At 38.7% G+C, this 15,491-nt stretch overlaps 1 protein-coding gene across 2 annotated transcripts in view; it reads left to right on the top strand.

Annotated features, from left to right (window-relative positions):
- Positions 1-15,491, top strand: part of Sytl4 (synaptotagmin like 4) — a 59,620-nt gene that overhangs the window by 18,951 nt on the left and 25,178 nt on the right. For both annotated transcript variants that reach the window (XM_055608334.1, XM_055608333.1), the window contains exons 2-5: positions 12,535-12,701; positions 12,926-13,141; positions 13,767-13,876; positions 14,120-14,222. In XM_055608334.1, coding sequence (XP_055464309.1) covers positions 12,592-12,701; positions 12,926-13,141; positions 13,767-13,876; positions 14,120-14,222 — 539 coding nt within the window. In that variant the 5' untranslated portion in view covers positions 12,535-12,591. The remainder of the gene's footprint in view (positions 1-12,534; positions 12,702-12,925; positions 13,142-13,766; positions 13,877-14,119; positions 14,223-15,491) is intronic.

The following is a 15,491-nucleotide window of genomic DNA, read 5'->3' as shown; positions in this document are numbered from 1 at the left end:
AGTGACCAATGAATGTTAAAGTGCTTGTTTTCTTTAATTCTTTTGTTGTTGTTGTTGTTATTTTATCTATGTACTCTGTTTTCTTTGGTGTAGTTGATTTCATTGGATTTGAGTTTTCCTACTAGTATCTTTTGTAGGACTGGGTTGCTGTGTACATACTGTTTAAGTTTAGTTATGTCGTGGAATATTTTGTTTTCTTCCTGAATGTTGATTGATAGCTTTTCTCGGTTTAGAAGTCTGTGTTGGCATCTGTGGTCTCTTAGAATGTGCATGACATCTGCCCAGGCCCTTCTGGCTGTTTCTGTTGAGAAGTCTAGTGTGATTCTGATAGGTCTACTTTTATATGTTAGTTGGCCTTTTTTCCTTACTGCTTTTAATATTTTTCTTTGTTATGTACGTTTAGTGTTTTGAGTATTATGTGTCATGTAGAGTTTCTTTTCTGGTCTAGTCTCTTTGGTATTCTGTAGGCCTCTTGTATGTTAATGGACATCTCTTTTCTTGAAGTTGGGAAAATTTTCTTCTATGATTTTCTTGAAAATATTTTCTGGACCTTGGAGCTTGCAATCTTCTTTTTTGTCTATTCCTATTATTCTTAGATTTCGTTCTTTCATGGCATCCTTGATTTCTTGGATGTTTTATGTTTGGAACTTTTCTAGTTTTAGTGTTTGTTTGAGAGAAACAATTTGTGCATCTGTATCTTGTACAGTATGTGCAATAGTATCTTCACCTCCTGAGGTTCTTTCTTTCATCTCTTGTATTCTGTTGGTGATGGTTACCTTTGTGGTTCCTGATCTTTTCTCTAAGTTCTCCAGGTCTAGGGTTTTCTCTGTTTGTGTTTTCTTATTGATTCTAATTCTGTTTTCATGTCTTGAACTACTTCCTTCACCTGTTTGAATGTGGATTCCTGTCTTTCCATGATGGCCTCTATTTTTTTATGTTTATTTCCTCTCTATATGCCTCTACTTGTGCCTCTACATGTGCCTCTTTTTGTTTGGCTATATTTGCCTGTATTTCTTTGAGAGCTTTGTTCGTTTCCTCTTTATGTGCTTCTAATAAAAGGATAAGCATATATTTGTGATCATTTTCCTGTGTTTCAGATGAGTTAAAATATCATTTGATTTTTGGGGTTACTGCTGAATCCATGATGTCCTGATTTTTGTTGGATGTGGTCTTATTCTCACGTCTAGCCATCTGCTTATCTGTAACCTTCGCTGTTTGTTCTTGGAGTCTGTACTTCAGATTGCATCAGTGTGTCTCTGGTGTCTGGAGTATTCTACAGGAGGATGAGAGAGATCTCTCTATTCAAATGTGGATGTTGGTGTTTCAGCTGTAGCTAAGGGAGGAAGGTCGCAGGCGCATGTGCCCAAGCATGGGTGTGAGCATGGAAGTGTGCCTTGAATGACAGGGTGAAGTGCATGTAGATGCCTGGGATGGAGGAGCTTAAGGTCAGAAAGGGTGTTGGTGCTGTTCATGGCTATGTACCTTGCTGGCGCTGTTTGCATGTCCAATGAGTATACACAGGTGCTCTGAATACCTCTGTGGCTTACAGGTCTGTCATACTGTCTTGCTGGTATTTAGATCTGTCTGGGCTCCTGGAATTGTTTACTTGGTCATCACAGGTAGACCCACAAAACAGGGTCTTTAATGTTGAGAGCATTGTCCCACACATCCCTGTGTTACACACAGTGGGGGTGTGATTGGGAGCGATCAGATATGTTTGGATGCTAGCATAGAGGTATCCTGGATCTGGGGCTCTGCATGCATCCACTTGAAGGCACACTCACTGGCTCGCAGGCCTAATTGAAAAGCACAGGGGATCCCCCTGTTCTCTGTTCTTAGATTTGGGCCTGCAAGGGCAATTGAGAGTGTATGAGATCCGTAAGTTCAGTGGTGTCCACTGTTTGGCCAATGGACAATGGTACTTGGGGCAGACACCTATGCTGTCTCAGTCACCTAGCATGGAGGCTCCTGTTTGGACTAGCTGCTGCCCCACTGCAGCTGCAGACCTGGGAGGCCTGTACTGCTGCCGTCTCTGCTGTCTCAGTCAAGGAACATGGAGGGTCATGCTTGGAACAACCACTGCAGCCTCCACCAAGCAGGGAGGCCTGTGCTTGGGGCCAGGGGAAGTACAGGTAGGTTGAATATTATCCACTCTCAATCCCTGGAGATGTCCATGGGTGACCTGGATCCAAACTGGCCTAGCTCACAGGTTGTTCCCTTTTGCCCAGGAAGCCTCAATGTCAATGTTCTGGCTTCAGCTGCCCCTCCACTCACCCATTTCGGTGTTTTGGATCTTGTGCCCATCAAATACAATGCACTCTGGTCGCAGCCATCTTGGACTCTCTTTTGCTTATTTTTTAAATGATCAAGTGTCTGTTTCTCTGACTTTGTGATCTTTGTGGTCATGGGCTATGCTTTATTCAATTATCCTTAGTTAGCTTTCATAGTTCTTAAAATATAGTTAGCCATCCTAATTAGTGAACATTTTGTACCCATTGCAGAATTCAGAGCTCCAATCTAGGGCCAAAAGTAGAAATCATACAAGTATTCAGAGGTAACTACTAGAATAGTAGAGGATGGGTCTCATGGAAAAATCTGTGGGGCTAGATTAATTTATGCTTACAAATCTAGAAGGTTGAAGGGGGTTGAATATTCATAGATTTTAATTGTGACAGTGCTTTTGGTAGATGTCCTCCAGATATTGTCACTGCCCTCATAACAGATAGCTAAGACATTTATTTCCATGAATATATTTATTAAACACTTCTAGGAAGGACATAACCCTAAATGGAACAGTTGATACAACAACCAACATAGTATCCAATAAGGACATTATATTTCAGCCAGTGCCTTTGTGTGTAGGAGTATCTAGTTGTGATTTTTGGAAGCATTGACTCCCTAGAAGCTAGCTTGCTTGTTTTTCTTCACCCTCTTTCTATGTTATCCTATTTCTCCTACCCCTTTCCCATTCCATCCCTCTTTCCTTCCCTCCTGCATCTCCTTTCATATCCACCCTCTTTTCTTTGCCTTAATTTTTCGAGATGCAGGTGTGCTGTGTAGCTTAGGTTGTCCTTGAAGTTGTGATTCTTCTATCTCAGCTTCATGAGTGTCCCATGAAAGCTTTCTTCTCTATGTGATGTGGTTTGGTTTTGTTTGTTTTAAGTTCTAGTGATTGACCACATCCTCTGTTTTCTTTTTCATTTCACCATGCTCTAAATTCAACTCCCTTACTTTAAGATTGTCAAATAAGTAAACCCACATGGGTGGCTGGGTTTTTTCAAAGCCTTAAGAGCTGTCTTTCACCCATGTTTTGGAATTTCATAATATATAATAACTATCAATTGTGATGGTGATTTAAAATAGTCTATTTCAAATACTGTCATTTTCTTGGTGACAGTTAATAGAGCCCACTTTGGCATGTGCCTTAAGACTGCACAAATTTCTATGCTGCATTCTGTGTCCCAGGTTAACCAATTTACCATTTCTTAGTTTCTTGCATGTCTATATACAAGCATATCCAGAAAACTAAAGAAGGTAGTTTGTAAGAATGGTTTCCTTCAATTCTCCTGTAAGTAGCTTTTCAAGATTTTTGATTCCTTACCCGTATTATTTCATTTTTAACCCTTAAAATGTGTGCATTTATTTAGTGCTCTACTAATAGCATATTATGAAGCATGTACAAAACTACAAATAAGAATGAAAGATAAGTACTGTGAAGAAGGCTTTAGCATTTATTAAAAGTGATACCATTTGTATTCATTTGATGAAAGCAGTGATTTTAAACGCTTTTCTTATATTAATATGATGGTGGGGGAGGAGGGCAAAGGAGAGACAGAGAAAGAGAGAGAGAGTGAGAGAGAGAGAGAGAGAGAGAGAGAGAGAGAGAAGTTTGTGTGACTGTGGGCATGCAAATACCATAGCTTATATGGAGGAGTCATGTGTGGGAGTTGGTTCTCACCATCTATCTTTTTTCTTTTAGGGGGTTTTTGCTATGCTACACAGTGCCTACCCTAGGGTAGCTCAATTTTTAGACTTCTGCCTGCTATATTGGCATCAGAATTGCAGATGTGTACCACTACATCTGGCTTTTGACTTGAGCTCTGGGGATTGAACTCAATCCCCAGAGGGTAGTCAGGCTTCTGTGATAAATGCCTTTACCTAGTGAGCCATCTTACCAGACATTGTTCCACTATTTTTACAGTTGTTTTAAATAATTGATGTACTTTCACCATAATATCTGTGTATCAGTATTCAATGTACCAAGAGCGGTGATTTTAAACAAAAATTTGGCTTATGATATGGTTTCTTGAAGATCTAAGTCTAAATCATAGTATTTTTTAAATGTTATTAATTAGTTTTCTGATTTTTTTCAGTGTTCCTACTTTCATTGATTATTCTTTACATATATACCAGACAGCTTGGAGTTGTCTTGCAACTCATTATGTTGGTTTTGTCTCACGTTTTTCTTGCTGTGCATCATTTTGTATATTATTGTATCTTAATGCTAATTATCTTTCAACTACAATGTCAAATCTGTTGTTACTGTCATGTTGTGTATGTTTGATTTGCCAACGTTATTGTTTTATATTTCTAGTTTTGAATTCAGTCTTTTCTTTTACAACTTCCAAATTCCCACTTAACTTTTCACATGGAAAGCAGCCATAGTAACTATTTGGCTTCTTTGCCAAAAATCAAGTATCCATAGTTGTGTGGGTTTATTTCTGGGTCTTCTATTAGGTTCCATTGATCCACTATTCTGTTTCTGTGCCAATACCATGCAGTTTTTATTACTATTGCTCTGTAGTACGGCTTGAGATCAGAGATGGAGATGCCTCCAGGTAATCTGTTGTTATACAGGATCGTTTTGGAAATTCAGGGTTTTTTCTTTCTCTATATGAAGTTGATAATTTTTTTCTCAAGGTATATAAAGAATTGTGTTGGTATTTTGATGGGAATTGAATTGAATCTGTAGATTGCTTATGGCAGAATAGCCATTTTTCCCATGAGCACGGGAGTTCTTTCTATCTTCTGATATCTTCTTCAATTTCTTTCTTCAGAGACTTGAAGTTTTTCTCAAACAGGTCTTTCACTTGCTTGGTTAGAGTCACACCAAGGTACCTCATGTTATTAGTGGCTATTGTGAAGGGTTTTGTTTCACTAATTTCTTTCTTGGCCTTTTTGTCTTTGGTATACTGGAGGGCTTCTGATTTTTTTGAGTTAATTTTGTATCCAGCCACTTTGCTGAAGGTGTTTATCAGATGAAGGTTGAATTTTTGGGATCGCTCTTGTATACTATCATATCATCTGCAAATAGTGAATATTTGACCTCTTCCGTTCCAATTTTGTACACCATTTTTTAATTGGATTGCTTCATAAACATTCTTGAGCTCTATTTTGGGATTCACTTAGGCTGTTTGGAAGCACTTGAAAGTTGATTGAGCCTTTCAAGTTTTTCTGGTTATATTTGATAGGTAGGATCATAGCATTGCATAATGAAGGCATAATTATTCCCCACTACTGAAATAATAAGACTTAGGTCTGGAGCCACTGGTGTCTGGTCATGATATTTTACAGTATGGATGTGAACATAGACGGTGTTTCTGGTTTTATTGGAATGATAGGCACAGTGCTTTTGAATCTTTTTCAGGTGGGACTTTCCTCTGGTCTGGATAATTTCATCATAGGGATGCCGTGTAACATTTGGTCCTTTGCTAAATACTTGAGGGAGGCCATGTGTAAGTGATTGAGGGTCTGTCTTTACAGTTTTCTATCACATGTTCTGTCTTGATAACTCTGGTCACCTAAGGTTTGTTCAGGTTCACAGCCTTCTCAATGTGGGAAGCTTAGCGGGCTTTTCCTGGTTTTCTCCTCTGTACTTTGGTCTGAATACTCTCTCAAGACAGTAAGCTAGAAAAATAAAAAGTCTCACCTCATTTATCCCCATCTCACAGAGATTACAGCCTTGTATTAAGTAATATTCAGTGTCTCGAACACTATTGTTTCATGTGTTTTCCCATTTTATTGTTTCATGTATTTTCCCATTTTATTGTCTTCCCATACAATAACGTACAATCTTTGTTACTTCATCTTGAAAGTCATTAGGCATGCCATTTGCTAACTCTCAATGATTATGACCCAGCACAGTTCTACTTGTCATCTTTCAAATGTGTAGGCACTATTACATTACTTGTTTGACATAACAAAATCACCTCAAAATAACTTTACAAATGCATACAGAATCTGTAATCTGGTAATGTATATCTCATATAACAAATCAGTGTCTATTTATACTATACAAACATTGGCTTAGCAAGAGTAATTTAATTCGGGGCTTCGTGGATAAACTACCATATTTTGAAAGAATCTAGTTCCCTCCTTTATGCTTAGTTAGATATTAATTTTTACCAAAATTGTTCATTATCCTTTGGTGGGAAATGACTGTTAATCCATTTAGAGTTGACATATAAACACATCATATAATTAGCATTTGTAAGTTAGAAAAATATTTAATATTACTTCAACATTTGAGTATGGGTCAGGTTTTCAGAAAATCTTCTGTTTTATAAAAGGCTATCAGTGCAATTTCTTATTAAAAGAAAGCTAAAGCATAATATATAGTCTAGCTAGAGTTTAGCTCATGATCAACACATATTCTTTAAATGAAAATGAACATTTTCCAAGATGTAATACAATCTGAAAGTATGGATGCATATATATATAAAGTGATGATATATGGGTTGGAATAGCTAAGTGTTACAATAGTGAGGCTTAAAAAAAGGTGATTCACAGCATCTCTGTGTTCATATAACTGTAAGAATTTTGTGGGTTAATTTTTTTGTGGGGAGGGGCAGAGTTTCTCTGTGTAACCTTGGCTGTCCTGGACTCACTTTGTGGACCAGGCTGTCTTCAGCTCACAGAGATCTGTCTGCCTCTGTCTCTCCAAGTGCTATGATTACACGTGTATACCACCACACCCAGCCATTTTATGTGTTTTAAAACTCATTGGCACAGGAGACAACTTCCTGAACATAACACCAACAGCACAGGCTCTGAGATCAACAATCAATGAATGGGACCTTATGAAACTGAAAAGCTTCTGTAAAGCAAAGGATTGGGTAAGGATCTTCACTTACCCTATATCTGACAGAGGGCTAATATCTAGAATTATATATTCTAGATATATTCTAGAACTTAAGAAGGTAAAATGTAACAAATCAAGTAATCCAATTAAAAAATGGAGTACAGAGCTAAACAGAAAATTCTCAACAGAGGAATATTGAATGGCAGAGAAATACTTAAAGAAATGCTCAATATCCTTAGTCATCAGGGAAATGCAAATCAAAAATACCCTGAGATTTCACCTTATACCCATCAGAATGACTAGGATCAAAAACTCAAGTTACAGAAATGGGAGCCCTCCTCCATTGCTGGTGGGAATGTAAACTTGTACAACCACTTTGGAAATTAATCTGGCTCTTTCTCAGACAATTAGGAATAGTGCTACCTCAAGATCCAGCTATACCACTCCTAGGCATATATCCAAAATATGCTCAAGTATATAACAAGGACATTTGCTCAGCCATTCTTCATACCAGCTTTATTTGTAATAGGCAGAAGCTGGAAACAACCCAGATGTCCCTCAATGGGGGAATGGATACAGAAATTGTGGTATATTCACACAATGGAATACTACTCAGCAATTAAAAACAAGGAAATCATGAAATTTGCATGCAAATAGATGGAACGAGAAAAGATCATCCTGAGTGAGGTATTACAGAAGCAAAATGACATACTTAGTACATACTCACTTATAAGTGAATATTAGACATATTATAGGGGATAAACATAATAAAATCTGTACACCTAAAGAAGCTAAGCAAGAAGGAGGGCCCTGGGTAAGATGATAAATCCTCACTCATAAAGGCAAACAGGAAGGAAATCAGATGAGAGTGAAAACAGGGAACAGGACAGAAGCCTACCTCAGAGGGCCTCTGAAAGACTCTACCCAACAGTGTATCAAAGCAGATGCTGAGACTCATAGCAAAACTTTGGGCAGAGTGCAGAGAATCTTATGAAAGAAGAAGGAGATAGAAAGACCTGGAGGGGACAGGAGCGCCACAAGGAGAGAAAGAAATTCTGGACACAGGGATATTTTCTGAGACAGATACTCCAACCAATGTCCATTCATGGAGATAACCTAGAACCCCTGCACAGATGTAGCTCATGGCAGCTCAGTGTCCAAGTGGGTTCCATAGTAATGAGAGCAGGCACTGTCTCTGATATGAACTGATTGGCCTGCTCTTTGATCACCTCCCCCTAAGGGGGGGTGCAGCCTTACCAAGCCACAGAGGAAGACAATGCAGCCAGTCCTGATGAGAACTGATAGACTAGGATCAGATGGAATGGGAAGAGGACTCCCCCATCAGTGGACTGGGGGAGGGGCATGGGTAGACAAGATGGAAAGAGGGTGGGGTTGGGAGGGAATGAGGGAGGGAGGTACAGTGAGGATACAAAGTGAATAAACTGTCATTAGTATAAAAATAAAAATTTAATTAAAAAAAGAAGTAAAGAGCTTATGAGAATAAAAGAGTGGGAGACTTCAACACTCCAATCTCACCAATGGACAGAGGACATATCATCTAGACAGAAGCTAAATAGGGAAATAATGATAATTAAAGAGGTCATAAATCAAATGGACCTAATAGATGTCTACAGTACTTTTCACCCAAACTCAAAATGAGTGTACCTTCTTCTCAGCAACCCACAGAACCTTCTCCAAAATTTGCCACATAGTTGGACACAAAGCAAGCCTCAAAAGATACAAGAATATTGAAATAATCCATGGCCTAAAACTAGACCTCAGCAACAACAGAAATAACAAAAAATCTACATATACATGGAAATTAAATAACTCTTTATTTAGTGTCAGCGAAGAAATGGAAAAAAGACATTAGAGACTTCCTAAAATGCAATGAAAATGAAGGCACAACTTACCCAAAATTATGGGACACAATGAAAGCAGTGCTAAGAGGAAAGTTCATAGCATTAAGTGCCTTCAAAAAGAAGTTTGAGACAGCTCATGCAAGCAACTTAATGGCAAAACTAAAAGCCCTAGGGAGAAAAAAAAAGAAGCAGACATACCCAAGGGGAGTAGATGATTGGGAATAATCAAAGTCAGACGTGCAATCAAGAAATTAGAAACAAATAAATCAAGTCAATGAATTATGAAACAAAGAGCTGGTTCTTTGGGAAAATCAACAAGATAGACAAACCCTTAGCCAAACTAACCAAGGGGAGAGAGTAACTATCAAAATCGGCAAAATCAGATGTGAAAAGTGGAACATAAAGACAAACACTGTGAGGAAATTCAAAGAATCATTAGAAGTTATTTCAAAAGCGTATACACCACAAAATTTGAAAGGCATGTGATTTTGGTCAGTTGAAAACTAACTCATTCCAGGGGGGTAGTTTTTGTGAGCTGGAAAACATCTTTGTGTGCACTCTGAGAGGGAATAAATAGAAGCCCACAGATAGTGAGATGATGTTTGTTTGTTTTTTTTTTTTCCATCTCTATGCTTTGTTTATGGAATGCTTTGTTGGTTTTTGCATAGAGAAATGCTCCAGAGGACTTTCTGTACAGCTTTGGTAGGGCTTTTCCCCTTCAACAGACTCTGGCTGTTTGGGCAGACTTAGGCTGTTTTTGCTGAGTGGTACCACTACTGTTGCTGTTGCTGCTGCTGCTGTGGTTTGCTGCTTTGCTGTTTGACTGGACTTCTGGTATCCTGATGACTGAGTTTAGTATATCCCCCAAAGAACCCAATGACCCTAATCAGCAAGAAGTATCTAAAAGAGGTATACAGCTCCTTTCCCTACCAATCAACTGCCTATCTAACATCAGGGGGATGGAACAGAAGTAGAGGAGTTTAAGAACTTAAAATACAGGGGTCTTTGCTGAGACTGATACTCCAACCAAAGACCGTGCATGGAGATATCCTAAGACCCCTGCACAGATGTAGCCCATGGCAATTCAGTATCCAAGTGGGTTCCATTGTAATAGGAACAGGGACTGTCTCTGACAGGAACTGATTACCTCCTGGTCTTTAATTACCTCCCCCTGAGGGGGAAGCAGCCTTATCAGGCCACAGAAGAAGACAATGCAGCCACTCCTGAGAAGACCTCCCCTATCAGTGGACTTGGGGAGGGGAATGCATGCAGAGGGTGGAGGAAAGGAGGGATTGGGATGGGAGGAGGGAGGGAACCACAAGGGGGATACAAAGTGAATGAAGTGTAATTAATAAAGAATTAAAAAAAAGAACTTTAAATAAAGTAGATATTTGAAAAAAAAATCTAAACAAAATGGACAATTTTCTTGACAGATTCCATTTACCAAAATGAAACCAAGATCAGGTAAATAGACAGTCCTATATCCCCCAAGGAAATAGATGTCTCCCTGAAAAAAAAAAAAGCAGCCCAGGGCCAGATATGGTTTGAATGCAGAATTCTACCATTAGAACTCAGCATTAGACCTTCAAAGAAGAGCTAACTCCAATACTCTTCAAACGATTTCACAGAATAGAAGTAGAAGGAGCATTACCAAACTCATTCTATGATGCCACAGAAAGACCCAACAAAAAAGAGAACATCAGACCTATTTCTCTATGAACACTGACGCAAAAATACTCTAGAACTAAATTCTTGCAAACTGAATCCAAGAACACATAAAAGATATCATCCACCGTGACCATGTAAGCTTTATCCCAGCCATGCAACAGTGGTTCAGTATATGGAAATCCAGCAATGTAATCCACTATGTAAACAAAAGGGGAAAATCCCACATGATAATCTCCTTAGATGCTGAAAAAGCATTACACTTATCTTTTTAAATTAACTTCTTATTTCATTTCCTTGAAGTCAAAGATTGTAGTTTGGATAAAAAATACATTTTTTTTAAATTTATTGAGACTATATTACAGTCTAGTACATGATCAGTTCTTGGGAAGAATATTCCAAGTGTGCTTGAGAAGAATATTTATTGTTGGATATACAGTTCTTTATATGACATTTAAGTCAAGTTTCTTTTATTGCTCAACTTGTTTATACATTTACTAATTATTTTGGTTTTAATATTTTGAGACAGGCACTCATAAATTAGGCTGGCCTCAAACTTTCTTTGTAGCAAATGATGCCCTGAACTGTCTCCTCTTCCTGTCTGTGCCTCCAGAGTTCTGGGATTACACCACACTTTGTTGATAAGCTGCTGGGAGTGAACTCAGGGCCACATACATGCTAGGAAAGCCCTCTCTTAATTGAGCTACATCTCCAGCATTGATCCCATCATCATATGTCCTAACATCAAAAGGCATTGTGAAAGATACTTGATGGATTCTACTGTGTATGTAATGACTAATAAACTTCTTCATAGTCAAGAATACTTAGAGGCATATAAGTTGCCTCCATCCCATCTTTCACTTCATTCTCTTTTTTCAAAAAATGTACTCATGGGGCTAGAGAAATGGCTCAATGAATAAGAATGCATATTACTCTTCCATAGGACTTTAGTTATGTTTTCAGCACCTGTGTTAAGTGGCTACAACTGCCTGTAACTCCACCTCTATCTATGAGATCTGATGCCTTCTACTGGTATCCCCCTGTACCTGCATGCACATGGTAAGCACACACACACACACACATACACACACTACAAAAACAACAATACTTATTTCAATAAGGCAAAATCTACTTCTTCTGTAATCTTCACATGTAAATAGCATTCACTTTCTTTGTCTCATTCTTTCTTTCCCCTCTCCCCTGTCTATGTAATACAGAATTAGATACTTCTCTAGGTTTCTGTAGATTTAACTTAATTCCTTGATAGCAGTTACCACAAAGTACCGTGTTCGTGTCTGTAAATTTCTGAAATGTACGGACCATGGTTCACTCATCTCTCTATCTCCAGTGCTTTGCAAAGTACTTCACAGTGTGGTACTCAACAAATGTTCAGGAAACGGGAGAAGCTGTTCTCAAGTGCAGGGCCAGTACCAGCTATTAGGGAGGTAGTGGGGGTGGTAGAATCTCTTGAAGCATTATTAGAAAGCTGACTAAATTCCAGGAACATAGGACCCAGTCAGGAAGGGAGAATTTAGCTGAAACTGGTTAGCACCCTTTAATACAGAGATCACCTTCCTGATTATTTGAGTTAATAAAATTGGGAGGTAAGAACACTTGAAATAATAAAAGTTGGATGACTGAGACCTCTATAGTGGTGGGAGAGTTTGACTTAGCTATTCTATGATATTTCTTGACTAAGATGCTTATTCATAGTAACCCAGCCACTCTCCAGAGTTGTGAGTAATTTCTTGAAAAATAATTGTAGGCCATGGTTCAAGTTTGAAATAGAAATAGTAAATAGCAGGTTCTTTTACTTTGCCTCTTTAACTTGACTCAAAGAGAAGGTAGCCTGGAGAGAGGTTCTAGGGCTCTACAGTGATTCAGGACTTAATCATCTTTATGGAATTAATTGCTCTTTTATTTTAGACAGCTCTGTTCACTCTCCTTGCGAGGTTGTCTTGAAGAAAGAAGAGTAAAGACATCATGTCAGAGATACTAGACCTCTCTTTTCTGTCCGATATGGAAAGGGATTTGATCATCAGTGTTCTGCAAAGAGATGAAGAACTCAGAAAAGCAGATGAGAAAAGGATTAGGTAAGAGTCCCAGAAATAGTATGCACTTCCAAGTTTTCAACCAAGGATACCCAAGCTTTTCAGTTGCTTATTCTACTGTGAGAATTATGTATATGATTTTAAAGCTTAGTGGGTCTAGTTGGGATTTGAGGTTTTGCTTTTACAGAACCCAGTGATCTGACTACCATTACCTCAACATGTGTAGATCCTGAACCCACTTGTGCTTCTCTTTTGGGTCTTGGCAGACGACTGAAGAATGAGCTACTGGAGATAAAAAGAAAAGGTGCCAAAAGGGGCAGCCAACACTACAGTGACAGAACCTGTGCCAGGTGCCAGGAAGGCCTGGGCCGCCTGATTCCCAAGAGCAACACTTGTGCGGGTTGTAATCATTTAGTGTGTCGAGACTGCCGCATCCTGGAAAGCAATGGTTCCTGGAGGTGCAAGGTGTGCACCAAGGAAATGTGAGTGTCACTTAATGGCCTAGTAAAGAGGGGAGATCGGTGGGACTCTCCTGTGAATTTTTCTCATTAACTTTGTTAGGTGAATGGCAAGAGTCATTATTAAGACGTGTCTTAGGGTTTCTATTGCTGTGACAAAACACCATGACTAAAAAACAAATTGGGGAGGAAAGATTCCATATACTTCTACATTGCTATTTATTATTAAGGAAGTCAGGATAGGAACTCAAACAGGGCAGAAACCTGGAGGCAGGAACTGATGGAGAAGCCATGGCAAGGTGCTGCTTGCAGACTTGCTCCTCATAGCTTCTCAGCCTGCCTTCTCTCTCTTTTTGTTTTTTAATGTTTTTATTTTTATGTTTTATATTAATTACAGTTTATTCACTTTGTATCCCAGCTGTAGCTCCCCCTCCCTCATTTGCTCTGAATCTCATAGGATCCAGGACCGCCCAATTTGGGCTGGGCCCTCCTCCACTGATCACTAATTGAGAAAATGCCTTACAGCTGGATCTCATGGAGGGCTTTCCTCAACTGAGGCTCATTCCTTTCTGATGAGTCTAGCGGGGTCAAGTTGACACTCAAAACCATCCAGTACAATACATCTGACATTTTATTTTATTTTCCCCAGAGAATTGAAGAAAGCAACTGGAGATTGGTTTTATGACCAGAAAGTAAACCGCTTTGCTTACCGAACAGGCAGTGAGATAATCAGGATGTCCCTGCGCCGTAAGCCTGCAGGTATTGTGCCAGAACAGAGGCTGTTCCCTGAAGGACTTAACCTCAGGAATAGCTAGGCTTGTGGGAAATCCAACTGTATTCTGTATTCTGGTAGTGACTTAACTCCTGGGGCTCAGCCAGTTTGTGGGAATATAAAAGGATATTTCTGTCCCATGTGCAAGTGTGTGTTTGGGGGGAGATGCTTTGAAAGTTGTTTCCTTCCTTGCCTCTTTATTACTATCCTGCCATGCTTTTGTTTTGAAGCAAATAAAAGAGAGACAGTGGGACAGTCCCTTCTTCAGCAGACACAGATGGGTGATATCTGGCCAGGAAGAAAGATCATTCAGGAACAGCAGAAGGAGCCCAGGTGAGAGCCAAGGAATTAATATTATTTAATTCTTCTACTACTTTTACTCCATTTTTCTAAAAATAACAGGTATTATTAGGGGGAAATTGGAAAGCACAGATAAAACCCAAAGAAGAAAAAAAATCAATCCTGTAACCATTAGCCCCATGCAAGTATCAACATTTTGGCCATTTCACTTTGTTCTTATGCCACAGTCTGCTGTGAAAAAGAAAGCTATCAACTCTTGACACGGATTTATTTACTTTAAAAGTTATGTGTCTGTTTGCAGGTATGTGAACATGTGTGCACGTGCCTGCAGAGACCAGAAAGATGTTAGATACCCTGGAGTTGGGCTCATAGGCAGTTTGAGCCACCTGACATGGGTGCTGCGAACTGAACTTGGGTTCTCTGCCAGAGCAATATGAATCCTTAGCAATGGAGCTGCTTCATCTTCTCAGTCCTATATTAATTTTCTACACCTCCCAAATATTTTATTTTATTCGCACTGTTTGTTACTAAAAATTATTTTTTCAGGATTTTTGATGTTTTATTTCTGTTAGACAACCATAAATCAACAGAACTTTAAAACTGGTTTAGTTTTAGTTTCATATTTATACATATTGTTTGCTTATAACCAGGCCTCACATCATGACTTCTCTACTCTTGAATTCTTTACTTTGGCTTTATTTCTTGGTTTTCTAGATTTCATCATTGGGAAGTTTCTTCTAGAAGGGTTTCTGACGTTTATTGCATTCTTTCATGTTCAGAATGCCTGCCAACTACATTTGTACTTTAATAGCATCTTAGCTCAGCATTATAGACTTGAGTTATGTTTTCTTTCTCTTGGACTGTTGTAGATGTGTCCCTGTTGTCTTGAATCTAACTATGAAAAAAGCATTGCAGGTAACTCTGTGTTTATACATATAAACACTCATATAGGTGTGCATGGTATGAGAATTTATATTGATATAATTGGATTTAATGAAAAAAAATTGAAGTTAGTAACTTAAAAATATAAGCCAATGATGATTATTCTGTACTTTTCTGATATATGATTTACTTTTGATGAAATTTTTAGAGTTGGAATGTTCTGTACCATGCCCTTAAACATTTGTCCTGTTTTGTTCATTAGGGGCACCACCTCAGCAATATTGGATTTCATTTTCCATTCTTTCTATAATGTTTTAAAAACTGTATAATGCAGCCAGTTCTGATGAGACCTGATAAGATAGGGTCAGATGGAAGGGGAGGAGGACCTCCCCTATCAGTGGACTTGGAAAAGGGCAGGGA

Source organism: Psammomys obesus, unplaced genomic scaffold, assembly GCF_907164565.1.
Source record: "Psammomys obesus unplaced genomic scaffold, mPsaObe1.curated_primary_1811, whole genome shotgun sequence".
In the NCBI taxonomy this organism is placed as follows: domain Eukaryota; kingdom Metazoa; phylum Chordata; class Mammalia; order Rodentia; family Muridae; genus Psammomys; species Psammomys obesus.
This window is presented reverse-complemented; position numbering and strand designations above follow the sequence as displayed.